This window comes from Vicia villosa, unplaced genomic scaffold (genome assembly GCF_029867415.1).
Source record: "Vicia villosa cultivar HV-30 ecotype Madison, WI unplaced genomic scaffold, Vvil1.0 ctg.000318F_1_1_3, whole genome shotgun sequence".
NCBI classification, from domain to species: domain Eukaryota; kingdom Viridiplantae; phylum Streptophyta; class Magnoliopsida; order Fabales; family Fabaceae; genus Vicia; species Vicia villosa.
This window is the reverse complement of record NW_026705141.1, coordinates 60777-75838: the sequence shown is the minus strand read 5'-3', so window position 1 is coordinate 75838 and position 15062 is coordinate 60777. Positions and strand designations below refer to the sequence as shown.

Sequence of the window (15062 nt, the reverse complement as noted above, 5' to 3'; positions counted from 1 at the left end):
CAGATTTATCCTTACTGGAAGGCTCCATCAGAAATTACTCGAAGAAACCAAAGTAACCGACTCCTATACCAGGGATTCCGGTCTGGCTCTGATACCATATAGAAAAGTTTCAAAGAGAAAAATCTGATATTCTTATTCACAGAGGGCATAAATATATATACAATTTCTGTTACTAATGCCTTTCCTTAATAATAGGAGGCTTTAAAACTAAAAATAAAATAACAGCTGTACATATCAATTGATACCAAAAATATCTCTTTCTAGAATAACAATATTTGATTTATTCCAACAATTTTATACTAAAATAAACAAAATTCAAACTTTAAAATAGTTAGTACTTCACAATTTACAAAGCAAAATCAATATGTCCAATTTCTTATAGTATCACTCCAAAGTCCTATTTTGAATTTTTTTTTATCACTCCAAAGTCCAAACTCTAAACAGTGTGCTTTTAACAAGAAATGCATCACCATGGCAGTACTCTCTCTCTCTTTCTCGAGCCCCAACATTTTTTACTCACCTGCCTCTTCTCTCTCCCTTGTCTGCAAATCTATCCTCTAGTTATGCCATTTCATTTCATTCTTAGTACCACATTTTCTTCTAATCCTAATGCTACATTCTTCAAACATTAATATATTTTCATTAAACCACCACTAATCCTTTTTTTTTTAGTACTAACAACTATGTTCTTTTCTTGTTACTTGTTTGTTTGTTGCTGTTTTTTCTGTTAAAGTTCCTTCATTCCTGTCTTAAAAAGAGGAAATGGTTTTAACACAATCTTAGTAGAAACAAAAACAAAAAAACATTTTTTCTTGTTCATGTTAAATAAAGTTTGTTTTTTTAGAAACCCTTTTGAAATTGAAGCTTGAAAGTTGCAACTTTTTGTACTAAAAGGCAAAAGGGTTGTGTGGTTGAGAGAGATGGGGTGTGTTGCTTCAAAGCTAGAGGAAGAAGAAGAAGTGGTAGCTATATGTAGAGAGAGAAAACGTCAGCTGAAGTTAGCTGTAGAGAGAAGATATGCACTTGCTGAGGCTCATTGTAAGTATTTTCACTCTTTGAATGCAGTGGCTGCAGGTATTAAGCTTTTTGTTGCAAGGCATTCTTCACCTTCTTCACCTTTTCTCATAACTTTCCCTCCTAAGGAGGGTTTTGAAGCTTCTTCTCATTCTCATTCTTCAAGTGAAAATGTCATAAATAACCCTATGTTCCTTCAGCAAACACCTTCAGAAACCAAGCATGAGTCCATTGTTTGTGACTCATGCATTGCTTCAAGTTGTTCCTCAGAGTCTTCTGAGGAAGAGGGAGAAGGTGGTAGAGAAGAGGTGAATGAACAGCCTTGTGAATATTACTACATGCAAATGCCTATGCATATGAATATGAATATGCCTGTGCCACCACCTTCAATGCCATCACCACATAGAGATTTTGGTTGGGATTTCTTTTACCCTTTTGATAGTATGAGGCCTGAGGTTATGAATGGCTATCATCGGAACTCGGACGATGATTTGAGAGCGGTGAGGGAAGAGGAGGGGATTCCGGAGTTAGAGGAAGAAGTGGAAAGGGAAGAGGAGGTTGAGCATAAGGTGGTGGTGAGTGTTGAGGAGAAGAGTAATGAAGGTGGAGGGAAAGTTATGAGTGGCGTTGAAATGGCGAAGACCGTGGATAGTGAAAACGTTGGGGAACAAAAGGGGCTTGCAGTTCTTGATACACCTGCTGAAGGGAGAGAGTTGCTTGAAGCTTTGAAAGATATTGAGGATTATTTCATTAGGGCTTATGAGTCTGGTAAAGGTGTGACAAAGATGCTTGAGGCTAATAGGATTCCCCTTCATTCTAGTTTGGATGAAATCAAAGGTGAGTCCTATCTTCAATGTCTATGTATCAATCTTTATAACTTTATGAGATTGTTTTGAAAAGTACAATGTCTCAATTGTTGTTGAGTTTCTTGAATTGCTTCATCTAAACTATACAAACAAGTTTTAAATTTTTAATCTATTAGATGTATTTTACGTAGGGCCGTCTTAAGTTTTTGAAGGCCCTCTTTTGATTAGCTATTGTTTAACCTTGGCAGATCTATTATGAGGCCCTATTCATCCATAATTTTTCTTGAAAATTTGAGGTCGGTGTTGTAGCTCATTTTGCAGGTTCTCAAAGACGGCCCGGCCCTGATTATATAACCATGCACTAGAATAAACAAACATATCGAAGTTGATATTCTGAATGTCTCGTGTTGTGATGTGATATATATTATATGTAATCTATGTTTTTGAGAGTTTGAACCATTTGATATCAATGCAGAAAGTTCGACGAAACTCATTAATGCAATAACTTGGAAGTCCATGTCTTCAAGGCAATCATCATGCAAGAGTTTGGTGGTTCAGAATATGAAAGATTCTTCGAATTGGGTGGAATATAAGAATGATCTATTTGATGATTATGGAGGAATGGATTCAGGGAGTCATTTATTAACCTTAGGAAGGTTATATGCATGGGAAAAGAAACTGTTTGAAGAGGTTAAGGTAAGGTTAATTTTATCATTACTTTTGTTTGAATATATAATTTTCTATATTATGATGAAACTGCTTGAGCGCATATTTGCATTCTCTGGAACGGATGAAAACAAATACGTTATTTTCACTCGAGAATCTTCGAGCATTTTCTTTCATTTTTTCCCTTTTCAAGCATGACTTTAGTTTCTTCCTTGCTCTAGGCTGGAGATAGTACGCGGAAAAGTTACGAGAAGAAATGCGCGCAATTGAGAAATAAGAATGTTAGAGGAGATGATGAATTAAGCATGGACAAGACTAGATCTGATTTGAAAGATCTGTATGCTGGAATCTTGGTTGCAATTCGACGTGCAGAGTCGATCTCAAAGAGAATTCAGAAAATGAGAGATGAAGAATTACAACCTCAAGTTGTTGAACTATTGAAAGGGTGAGTTATAGTATAGCACTTGATATTAACCATACTAAAAGTTAGTTTTGTCGATTTGTAATTTTCCATTCTCCAATTGCAGCCTGACACAATCATGGAAAATCATGTTGGAGTCCCACGAAACACAGAAGAAGATTCTTTCTGAAGTCAAGTACTTTACATGTCCAGCTTACGGTAAATTTTGCAACCAATCTCGCGGATTGGCAACTCTCCAGCTCGAAGCTGAGCTTCACCATTGGCGCGTGTGCTTTAGAGAGTACACCGCAGCTCAGAAAGCATACGTAGAAGCATTGCATGGATGGTTAAGTAAGTTCATAGTCCCTGAAGTTGAATTTTGCTCGAGAAGCAGAAACGTTTCGATGCCAATGCCATTTCAAGTCAACGGGCCGCCATTGCTCGTGATATGCAACGAGTGGTTAAATTCCCTGAGAAAATTACCTGATAAGACGGTAGTACTAGCGTTGAAAAGCGTTGTGAAAGATGTGAAAGCGCTTTGGATTCTACAATGTAAAGAGCAACAACAGAAGAGGAAAGTAGATAGCTTAACGAAAGATTTAGATCGAAGATATCTAGGGTCGTATAAACTGAAGACTAAGATGCTTGAGTTGCAAGTAACAGAACATAGATCAGAAGAGGAAGCGGTTTGTGAAGACGAATGCATGATAGAGAAAAGTGATTACTTGGAGACACTAAGTAGAAAACTTGAGGTAGAGAAGGAGAAGCATTACAGTTGCATGCAAGAAACTCAGAGGATGACGTTGAATGGAATGCAATTTGGATTTTCTCGAGTTCTAGAATCTTTGACAGAGTTCTCTAAAGCATCACAGAAAATGTACAATGATCTTGTGGCTTTTAGTGAAAATAGTGAGAAAGGTGAGAATGTTTCGTATTTAGAAGGTGGTTGCAATGTCGAAAACTGCAGCAACCAAAATGGACAGTAGAATCAATTGTACTAGTATTAGTTTAGGGGGTGGTTTATGTAATTATGTTGTTATTATGTTTGGTGTTTATGTCGAAGCAGCTCGCTGAGACGTCGATTTTTAAGGTATTTGTTTAGTTGATCAAGTGCAGACATCAATTTTTAATGTATTTTGCACTATTGGTGTTGCCATTGTTGTTGTATTGTTAAGAATGTACAATTAGTTGTTGTTTCTTTTAATATTTTGTTAACTTACATATGTTTATTCTTCCTTAGATATGAGTTTGGATCCTCTAAAGTGGTGGTTTCAAGTTTCATTGGAGATCAAAGATGCAAAGTGTTTTATTCATTCACCCTTATAGTCATTTTTTACTAAAGCAAATTTATGTTATGGAATGAGAGTTGTTTGGTAAAGGGTGAAGTAGAATTTCGGTACATTGGATAAGGGTGAGAGAATGAAACCTCAAGGGTTGGTTTAGTGGTGGAGGTGTGGATCTTAAGAGTGTGCTTCTTTCAAGATCCTGGGTTTGAATCCAGCTAGATGTTAATAATCTTTGGGTTGAGTTAGTCCATATGAAGTTCTACTTTGCCTTTAAACGGAACCCCCGCAAGATATTAAAATTACAAAAATAAAATAAAAAATAGAGTGAGAGAATAAAAAGTGAATAGTTAGAATGAATTTGAATTTTGATACATTGGATTGGATCAAGGATGAGAGAATGAAAAGTGACGAGAGTTAGAATGAATTTGAATCTTATATTTTTCTTCACGCCAAATTACATTTCTCTTAACATGACTTTTGAGTTACTTGTATTTACTATTTTTACTATTTGTATATTAGTCTTTTTGTTTTAATTATTATAGGAAATTGTTAAAACATCAGTCAATATAAAAAATTAAAGATAAACAAAAATAAAAGACAATGAACACCATTGATATTTGTTAACGTAATTCAGTCAATGATGTCTACTTTTGCAACTTTAGAGCAGTTTTAACTCTTCTTTTTATATATATATATATATATATATATATATATATATATATATATATATATATATATATATATATATATATATATATATATATATATATATATATATATATATATATATATATATATAAAATATTAGCGTTCATTTTATCTAAACCATAATCTCTATTTAACCACAACAAACAATCATCTCTACTCATATTAATCTCTTCGAAATGAGCTATACTCAACAATACCAATAATAATCTCCACAATATGAGTCATACTCAACAATCTTCTCTTTGGCGAATATCAAATCTCTATGAAGACTTACTGCATGACAACTCATCATGACAACTAGGGAGGTACACCTCGTGCTTAAAACTGAGAAACATGTACTAAATCCAAGAGATGTCTGAACTTATCACTGGTGACTGACTTGATCAACTGCATTATTTGATGTATGAAACTTTTTAAGTAATATTTGTTGAGATGCAAGTAATTCTCTGATCTTGTGAAACTTTACCCCAATATGCATGATCTTGGCATGATACACCTAGTTGTTTGCCAAATAAATGACACTCTCACTATCACAATGAAACTGAAATCCACCTTGCTCAACACCTAATTCTCTCACAAATTTTGTAAGCCATAAGGCTTCTTTGCCAGCTTCATTTGTCGTCATGTACTCTACTTCACTTGTCGACATGACCACTATGGATTGAACCGATAATCTCCAACAAATAGGTCTTTATGCAAAAGTAAAGACATAACTTGTTGTGGACCTCCTATCATTCATATCACCAGCATAGTCATAATCAACACATCCTACAACTGAAAGATCATTTTGTTCACTTATAAACATGATACGTAACTCATAGTATCCTTCAAGTACTTGAAAATTCACCTGATCGCTTCCAAATGGGATTTTTTCAGGTTTGTACATAAGCTTACAAACTTGACTTACAACTTATCTCAAATCTGATCTAGTGCAGACCATAACATACATTAAGCAACCAACAACACTAGCATGAGGGACCTTTGATATATACTCAGCTTTTACATCTGTCTTTAGACACTGATCCAATGAGAGCTTAAAGTAATTTTTTAATGGAGTACTCACAACCTTTGAATTACTCATGTCAGGCTTGTTTAGCACCTTTTCAACATAGTATTTCTTAGAGAGGCATAATTTCTAGCACTCATATTCCAGTTAATTTCCATACCGAGAATCTTCTTAGCAATACCTAAGTCTTTCATGTCAAACTCCTTTTTCAACATGATTTTCATTTCATTTACATTATATAGATGATTAGCAACAATCAACATATCATCAATATATAGTAACAGAAAAATAAAATAGTCATCCTCAAGGCTCCTAACATAAACACAATAGTCATGCTCCCACCATCTGTAGTCAATTTTAAGCATTTGTGAATTAAAGCTCTTGTGTCGTTGTCTTGAAGATTGATTTAAACTTTACAAAGATCTATTTAATTTACAAAATAGTTTGCCAAGTCCAGTGTCATCTTACTCCTTGGGATGCTCCATGTAAGTTTGCTCATTTAGATTACCGTACAGAAATGTTGTCTTCACATCTATCTGCTCTAAATGTATGTCTCAGGTGACTATCAAAACTTACACTTCCCTGGTTGAAGTATGTCTGACGACTAGAGAAAAAATCTCATCATAATCAGTTCCCTTCTGTTGCGAGTACCCTTTTGCTACAAGACAAGCCTTGAACTTTTCCCCTTCTTTTTTTGTTACTGTTGGTTTTCTCTTGAGCACCTATTTACAACTGATGGCCATTTTTCCCTTATGAAACTGAACAAGATCCCGTGTCTGGTTTGTATTCAAGAACTCCATCTCATGCACCATTGCACCCATATAGTTTTATTTCTCCTGGCTAGCTATAGCCTCTCGAAAAATAGAAGGGTCTCTTGAACTAGTAAGAAGTGCATATGCTGCAAATTCTTCATACTCATATCTTTCTGGTGGCTTGGTTGAGTGATGCTCCCTGTCACATACAAGAATATAATATTGAAATCAACCTGAAACTCCAGGTTCGTTGTCAATTTCGATATCAGAGCCTGGTTCCTAATGTTCTGCATATTATTCATTGGTGGTGAATCAACATCGACCTGAATCACCTGCTTGTTGGAAATTTCTCCTTCAGATGTTGATACATCTGTTTCAACTTTGAGCTTCAGCATTAACTTCTCATCAAAAACAACATTTGTGTTTGGCTTATGATAGATGGAGAAAAAAAGGTTGCCTTTCATTGGGCAATGAAGGAGTTGTATTTGCGCCACTTGGCAAAATGGTTGGTTTTCATTTGGCAAAATTGATGTATTAGTCAATTACAATAAAGGGCAATGTTTAGTGTATTTTTAATTTTGGATGAATGGTAAATTAGCGAGTGCGTATGAATTTTCCATTCTTAGTTAGGTAGAAAAGATCTAGACTTTGCACAAGAAGTGAAAAGATAAGACCACAACAAGTACAGACTTTACAGTTTACCAACAATTGCATCGTAATATCCAAGTAAGCTTACATTTCACAGAGAAGAACCACAACAAAATCTCTGCTCTAAAACACTTTGTCCAAAAACCAGATAATCTCCCTACACACAAGTATGTAAATGAAACAAAATAAAAGCGCCCCTGAGCAAACAAGAAAATTCCCAAGCAGCAACTAACTAAAATTGGCTTAGGCAATAGAAAGGAATGGTACTGTCATAGACATGACACCACAACCAAACTGGAATACTTCCTGCAAAAAAAAGGCTCCAACGATTGAAAAAACTACCAAAGAAACCTGATTCCACTATGGTCCTGACATCGTACCCTACCAGACTACAAACCTGAACACCGCTCTGGATCTACTGATTAAATACTAACGCCGCCAAGGCGAAATTTCAAGGTGATATATATGAAACCACTTGATTTTATTGCAGCACCAGACGCAAGCTAAACTGACTGATAAATACTATGATCTAATAATCGGCCCTAGACGATACAACTGACAATATAAGTCCTACTAAAATGTGTTTTTTATATACACACACACACACACACAATTTTCAAAGCTAACAAAGGATAGTTGAAAGATTAGAAAACACTACAAGATACCAAAAGTCGGTATTTCATTAGAGTATGTTAAGATTCCTTTATAATTAAATTTAATGGCACCAAACAAGGAGACAAGAGAGATTAACCAGATAATTAATAAGATTGCTTTATAATTAAATTAAATGGCATCAAACAAGGAGACAAGAGAGATTACACAAATTATTAATCTGACTATCATCTTACATTACACCAGGTAAATACAAACTCATATGACAAAGATAAATCTGATCGAATTCCACCCATGAAGGTCCTTGGATCAGGGCAGTTTCCACTAAACTGAGCTTCTAAAAAATCAAAACCCGAGTTCTGAAAGATGCACAACATAATCAATAAGAATAGAAGTTAGAGACGATAAAATTATTCCAGTTTAACCCAAATAATGTAATGTGAGTGTGGATTGTCATAGTCATCTAAGTCTAAGACAATCCATAAATGTTGCCACTAAACTCATGCAACAGTCAACGCATGAACATAGTAGCATATTACTTGTAGGATAAGAAATACTTGGAACAAGATTCATTACTTAAATTTAAACAAAAGAGTATCAAAATCAAGTTTCAGGCAAAGGATATCCCAAACAGCATAAAATGCAAATAAATCAACTTTTAAATCACATTACATGAAAAAGGGTTATGAGTTATAGTGAAAGCAAAACTGACCTCCTCTTGAAATCTTTGAAGCATGAGGCATTTATGTTCTAAATCAGTAGAGTAAGCATCCAACTAACCTTGACCTAATATGGGAGAAGCCCATGTCTGACCCTTATCTCTTTTATTCAAAGTTATATGCATTATATCATCTTCTGCATTTCAAGTTCCAAAATCAACATCAATCAAAGAAACACAAATATGAATATTACATAAAGCAAAATCTTTTTTTTACCTACCTAAAGTCCAGAAGGAAGAATCTGTCTTCACAAGAGAACTAAGATCATGCTGAGAAATTAAACAAAACGCAAATAAGAAAGTATGAGATCATGATTAGGATGATGAATTAAGGAAGAAAATAAAAGGGAAGGAAATTAGGGTTACAATGAGAAAATGAGGATTGCCTTTGATACCAAGTTGAATATGATTGGAATGAATGTTACAGTAAAATAGCTTGGAATGAACATTTGGAGGAAGATTGATGTAGATATTGACCTTGTCTAGGGCTAGGTTTGATCCCATTCGAAAACCTTTTGACCTAAATCAAGAAATGGATTTTGTTTGAAGAAGAACGAAATGGAATTGGAGAGATAGAGATTAGGGGAAACGGAAAGTACCGTTGTGGAGGAAGATGTGACGTTTTTCCGCTGCCAATTTCCCTGCCATTTTTCTGTCTTTTTGCTTCCAACACTCGTGGCAATCAGGGCCATTTTGTTGGGTCTTGCTGTAATGCTGGACTGGATCCTGCATTGTGGAGGGCCAGCTTTGGGCCCAGTCCAGAACAATCGATTTCACCGTATAAGTCCTTATCACTTGATAAGATATGAAGTTCTAGCCATAACTCACATGGTCTCGTATGTGACTTTCAAGTAATGTTGGAAACCATTTATATTTATCATTTATCTCAACATCAACCACAACATATGCAATAACATAAAACTGATTATTTGCATCTTGAGCAACAACTGATAAGAGTTACCCTCATAACATCCTTTCAAAAAACACCCATCAAAACCTATTATTGGCATACATCCAATTTTAAAATAGTTCTTGCAAGCATTCAAGAGAACCTATAATCTCTAAAACAACGAAGGGGATTTCATTTTTTTCAAATTGCATATCCCTTTTTGACCTTGTTCCAGAACCTCCATTACCCTTGTTCCACCCACAATCTTGGCCCTTTTTCACATATACAACGTCATCTTGAGTTCTTTCCTTTACTTACACTTTGTATCCGATGAAAATGAGACAAAAGTGTAAAAATAATTACATCAAGACATATAGTGTGTTTCCCGTAGATAAGAGTAATCACCAAGTGGTCATAAGTATTTGGTAACGGGCAAAGCAAGATAATTGCCTTATCTTCGTCATCAATCTTCACTCCCAGATTCGCTAGATCAATGATTATGTTATTGAAGATATTAACATGGTGCAAATCAGATCTTTCCTACATCTTTAGATTGTATAGTCGCTGTTTTGCAAACAATTTATTTACCAATGTCTTTGACATAAACTGACTCTTCAATTTATCTCTAACCTCATTTGGAGTCGCCAGATCCAGGATGTGATACACCACCTCATCTGAAATGCACATGCGAATCAATTATGCAACTTTCTCCTTCATCCATGCCTAATTAGTATCCTCCATGTCGTTTGATTTCGTCTCACGCAAATCTTTTGTAAACTTATTGAGCCAACATATCCTTAACATTCCTTAGTCATAATCAAAAATTACATGTCTTAGTCGAACCTTGTGTTACTTCGAATTTCGCACAACCATCATCTAATATCAATTATTAGAATAACAAATATAAAAAATTAAAGATAAACGAACGTAAAAGACGAATACTTGTCTTATTAGTTAGAATTCTAAAATTACAAACCATATATAATACTATGGTTCAATTTACCTAAACTTTAATTCTCATTTACCTACTACAAACAATTATTCATGTACATAATAATATCTACAATATTGATCTATACATACTAAAGTGTAAAACCCAATGTTTCACAAATTATGTAAAATTCATACATTTTAAAATAAGTTAACCTTTATTTTTTTTATCATTAATCTCTCAAATTTATAAAATAAAACTCAGTCTTTTAAATGAAAGAATGTGTGAGCCTATCCTCACTCTTACCAAAAAAAAGTATTTGACGCAAGTATTTGACACAAAATAAAACATCAGAATTTTTAAGTTTATCTGTATATGCTTTGACGCAAGAAAAGAGTATTTGAAAAAATATACAAATCCTTCATTACTTTGATGAAGATTTACTAGTACATGCACAAAATTGTTAGTATTTTGTAAATTTGATAGACTAAATTAATAGATTTCAAGTTTCCAAAAATGGTGATTAACTTCTTTTGAGATTCTTTAGATTAAATACTTTTCAACCTTTGTCAAAAGAAAAAAAGAAACTTTCAACCAAACACAAACTCTGTCCCTGTCGCATGCTGAAAAGGTTGAAGGTGCAGCAGTCTTTACTTTTTCCAGCAGATACGTACAAGTACATAATGCAAGTGCTAATGACCCATCAATAAGAAAAGACAAATGCATAATCACATAAAGCTTTAGGACAAAACACCAAAACGTAGCAGGCTTAAAATATTTTAGACCTATCATAAAAAATCGGATTCTCTCTGTCAAACATTTGTGCATTTACAAGATTGCCATGTTTTCCTGTCTATCTTAAGTACAGAGAAACCAAAGAAACCAAGAATGGAAACATAACTTTGATTTCACTAAGAGCAGCAGGGAAGCGTATGCCCAAAATGGGACGATTTCTACTGCAACCGGTTATGTACGGCTGACACGGGTCAGCTATATGGTTATATAACAGTAACATTCCCTGTAAACCCTTTGACATGATCATGCAACTGAATAATTACAAATTTCACATTTTAATATAAAGATCGCCACGTTTTTCAGACCTTAAAATTATGACTTCGCTAACAACAGCAGCAGGGGAGTGTATGCCCAGAAATGGGACAATATCGACCTGCAACCAGTTCTCTACAACCGACCCTACTACAGCACCAGCTACGAGCCCTCCTATGGTTATAACAGTAGCCTTCCCTGCAAAAATGTAGAAGAACTGATATGAATATCACCACTCATGAAACAAAAATTTCAATGTATTGGGAAGAACTGATATTATGTGCACAGAATCAATATGCATGACAAAGCAAGCTCTTTACCTAACTTAACATTCTTTTTGGTCATGAAGTATAGGGAAGCTCCAAAGCTACCAGCAAAGATAAGTCCCGGAACATCGGCCCCAGCGTAACCTGCAGGGGGAATAGAAGAACCACTAAGATAGGTTAAACCCATCAGGGCACCATATACTCCAGCTTGTGAACCAAAATCACTGGTGGAATGTGAGTCAATTTAAACTGGTGGTTTCTTCATGGTGGATTGCATCCATTGAGGCATCAATCCTACAACTTGAGACTGAACGCGCTTAACATCAGCATAGCGAACATGTCATATGCAGCCTCGACCTAATAAAGCACACTAATTCCATCAATAAGCAAACAGACTTAATACGTAGAATACTAAAACATGCATTTGAATTGAGGGAAAAGTGCGACCTGTGAAATGGCTTCTTGGTCATCTTTACAAGCCGGAAGTGATGCCGGCGAACCGGTGGTGGTCTGGAGAAAGGTGAACCGGAAGTGATGCGGTCGGACCGGAGGGGGATAGGGGATGTTGTGGCAGACATTTGTGTGTTGAGGAAATGTGAGGCTTAGAGTGTTTCTTAACAGAAAAGAAGAAAAAATAAAGGAGCTAACCAAAAGAGCTACGGTACGGGCTACGGGTACAGTTAGTTCTTTTACAACCGTTGATGCTAAAAATGAAAATCATTTTCTTAGATTTATTTATTTACGATACAATAAGTCGTATGCAACTTGATTACTGTTTCTTTTACGCTAGTGCGACTGTTACACTTTTCGGAGCCAACAAAGGGCAGCTGAAAGATTAGCAAACACAAGATGCCAAAAGTCGGTATTTCATTAAAGTGTGTTAAGACTTACGATTGCTTTATAATTAAATTTAATGGCACCAAATAAGGAGACAAGAGACATTACACAGATAATTAATAAGATTGCTTTATAATTAAATTAAACGGCATCAAACAAGGAGACAAGAGAGATTACAAAGATTATTAATCTGACTATCATCTTACATTACAGCAGGTAATTAGATACAAACTCATATGGCAAAGATCAATCTGATCGAATTCCACCCATGAAGGTCCTTGGATCAGGGCAGTTTCCACTAAACTGAGCTTGTGAAAAATCAAAACCCGGGTTCTGAAAGATGCACAGCATAATCAACAAGAATAGAAGTTAGAGGCAATAAGATTATTCCAGTTTAACCCAAATAATGTAATGTGAGTATGGATTATCATAGTCATCTAAGTCTAACACAATCTATAACTGTTGCCACAGATAGTTATTAACTTCATCACTGAACATTAACCTGAGCAGTATTGACAACTTCAAAAGCAGTCATTCTAATTTAACAACAAAAAGACTTCTTTTTCTTCAGATGGGGGAAGGTCAAAGTTCAACAAAAATTCGGACTCAAAAGGAGAATAATTTCAGTGGGTGTCTAAAACAAAATGATAATACTATCAATTCAGAGTTCCCACTATCAAAAAAGTTAGAAGTTATAAGAATCCAAATAGTTTTCTATTAATGAAATTTTAGTCATTTCTGGATAACGGCGCGGAGCGGCCAACCTCAAAAGTGGGATGGCGGGATAGCGGGATGACCACTCTATTAGATCATTTTTGGACATTACATATAATAACTATAAACATATATTTAATGGAAAATTAAACAAATAATTCAACTCATAAAATATTCATAAATCAAAACACACACGACACTTGAAGAGCATAAACAACTACGAAGGAAGGTTAATGTCGAGTCTCAACTACAAAATTGATTGAAAATCCTAAAATTACCCTTAAAACAATGTAAATTTAAGCGGTAATTTCGGTTTTTTAGAGGAGAAAAAGATATCAAGCAGGGAACCGCTCCGGGCAATGAACTGCTGTGATTCGTTATCACGCTATTTACCCTATAGCAGCCGCTATAGTGTTCTGCACCGCTAAAGCTCTTCCCATAGTGGTCGCCAGCGCCGCTATTGACTAATTACACAAGAAAAGTTGACATAGGTAGGTGAGAAGAAACAAACAATAAATTAATGCAGATCAAGTTGTCAAACTGCACAAAGTGTGCATTTGTTGTATTAGTCAAATATCTATTTGTAAGAACCAGCATTTCTCTTATACTAAGCTTAAGGAAAATATAGTATCAACCGAAAAAAAAAGTGAATTCATGTTCAACAGGCATGCCAATTAAAACTCTGAAGTACAAGCAAATCAGCATCAAAGGAAAATATAGTATCAACCGAAAAAAAGTGAATTCATGTTCAACAGGCATGCCAATTAAAACTCTGAAGTACAAGCAAATCAGCATCAAAGGAAATAGAGAAACACAATCTAACAGCAGGATAAACTCATGCAATGAACATAGTAGCATATTACTTACTTGTAGGACAAGAAATACTTGGAACAACATTCATTATTTAAAGTTGAACAAAAGAGTATCAAAATCAAGTTTCAGGCAAAGGATATACCAAACAGCAAATAAAATCACACGAACAAATGTTATGAGTTATAGTGAAAGCAAAACTGACCTCCTCTTGAAATCTTTGAAGCATGAGGCGTTTCTGTTCAAGATCAGTAGAGTAAGCATCCAACTGACCTTGACCTAATATGGGAGAAGCCCATGTCTGACCCTTATCTCTTTTATTCAAAGTTATATGCATTATATCATCCTCTGCATTTCAAATTCCAAATTCCAAAATCAGCATCAATCAAAGAAATTAACCTAACTAAACACAAATATGAACATTACCTAAAGTCCAGAAGGAAGAATCAGTCTTCACCGGCGAACTAAGATCATGCTGACAAATCAAACAAAATAGAAATAACAAAGTATGAGATCATGATTAGGATGATGAATTAAGGAAGAAAATAAAAGGGGAAGGAAATTAGGGTTACATTGAGAAAGGGAGGATTGCCTTTGATACCAAGCTGAATATGTTTGGACTGAATGTTACAGTAAAAAAGCTTGGAATGAACATTTGGAGGAAGATTGATGTAAATATCGACCTCGTCTAGGGTTTGATCCCATTCGAAAACCTTTTGACCTAAATCAAGAAATGGATTTTGTTTGAAGAAGAACGAAATGGAATTGGAGAGATAGAGATTAGGGGAAGTAGAAAGTACCGTTGTGGAGGAAGATGTGACGCTTCTCCGGTGCCAATTTCTCTGCCATTTTTCTGTGTTTTTGTTTCTTCTTCGTCTTCTCCTTGTTTGCACAGTTCCAGGATTTTGTATCGCGTGCTTATCTACCCTACTCTCTGCTGCAACAATCTCAG

At 35.1% G+C, this 15062-nt stretch overlaps 2 protein-coding genes and 2 pseudogenes across 2 annotated transcripts; 1 reads left to right on the top strand and 3 right to left on the bottom strand.

Moving 5' to 3' along the window:
• Positions 1 to 436: 436 nt before the first annotated feature.
• Positions 437 to 4035, top strand: LOC131626694 (protein ALTERED PHOSPHATE STARVATION RESPONSE 1-like). The gene is made up of 4 exons (XM_058897530.1): positions 437 to 1851; positions 2296 to 2516; positions 2708 to 2931; positions 3014 to 4035. Exons 1-4 carry the CDS (start codon positions 921 to 923, stop codon positions 3870 to 3872), a joined length of 2235 nt encoding a protein of 744 aa, XP_058753513.1. The 5' UTR covers positions 437 to 920; the 3' UTR covers positions 3873 to 4035.
• A 3997-nt stretch (positions 4036 to 8032) lies between these two features.
• Positions 8033 to 9538, bottom strand: LOC131626693 (uncharacterized; annotated as a pseudogene).
• Positions 9539 to 10637: 1099 nt separating this feature from the next.
• Positions 10638 to 12460, bottom strand: LOC131626706 (uncharacterized; annotated as a pseudogene).
• A 242-nt stretch (positions 12461 to 12702) lies between these two features.
• Positions 12703 to 15062, bottom strand: LOC131626705 (uncharacterized). Its single transcript, XM_058897542.1, has 5 exons — positions 14911 to 15062; positions 14683 to 14831; positions 14537 to 14585; positions 14316 to 14458; positions 12703 to 12919 (listed from the first exon to the last, which is right to left on the bottom strand). Exons 1-5 carry the CDS (start codon positions 14957 to 14959, stop codon positions 12833 to 12835), a joined length of 477 nt encoding a protein of 158 aa, XP_058753525.1. The 5' UTR covers positions 14960 to 15062; the 3' UTR covers positions 12703 to 12832.

Bases quoted from the DNA above. Each gene is read 5' to 3' on its own strand.
- LOC131626694 (XM_058897530.1), top strand. From the start codon at position 921: ATGGGGTGTGTTGCTTCAAAGCTAGAGGAAGAAGAAGAAGTGGTAGCT. The intron at 1,852-2,295 runs GTGAGTCCTATC...ATATCAATGCAG, and splicing joins TAGTTTGGATGAAATCAAAG to AAAGTTCGACGAAACTCATT. The intron at 2,517-2,707 runs GTAAGGTTAATT...TCCTTGCTCTAG, and splicing joins AACTGTTTGAAGAGGTTAAG to GCTGGAGATAGTACGCGGAA.
- LOC131626705 (XM_058897542.1), bottom strand. From the start codon at position 14,959: ATGGCAGAGAAATTGGCACCGGAGAAGCGTCACATCTTCCTCCACAAC. The intron at 14,459-14,536 runs GTAATGTTCATA...TTTGAAATGCAG, and splicing joins TTCTTCCTTCTGGACTTTAG to AGGATGATATAATGCATATA. The intron at 12,920-14,315 runs GTCAGTTTTGCT...TGCATCTTTCAG, and splicing joins TTCAAAGATTTCAAGAGGAG to AACCCGGGTTTTGATTTTTC.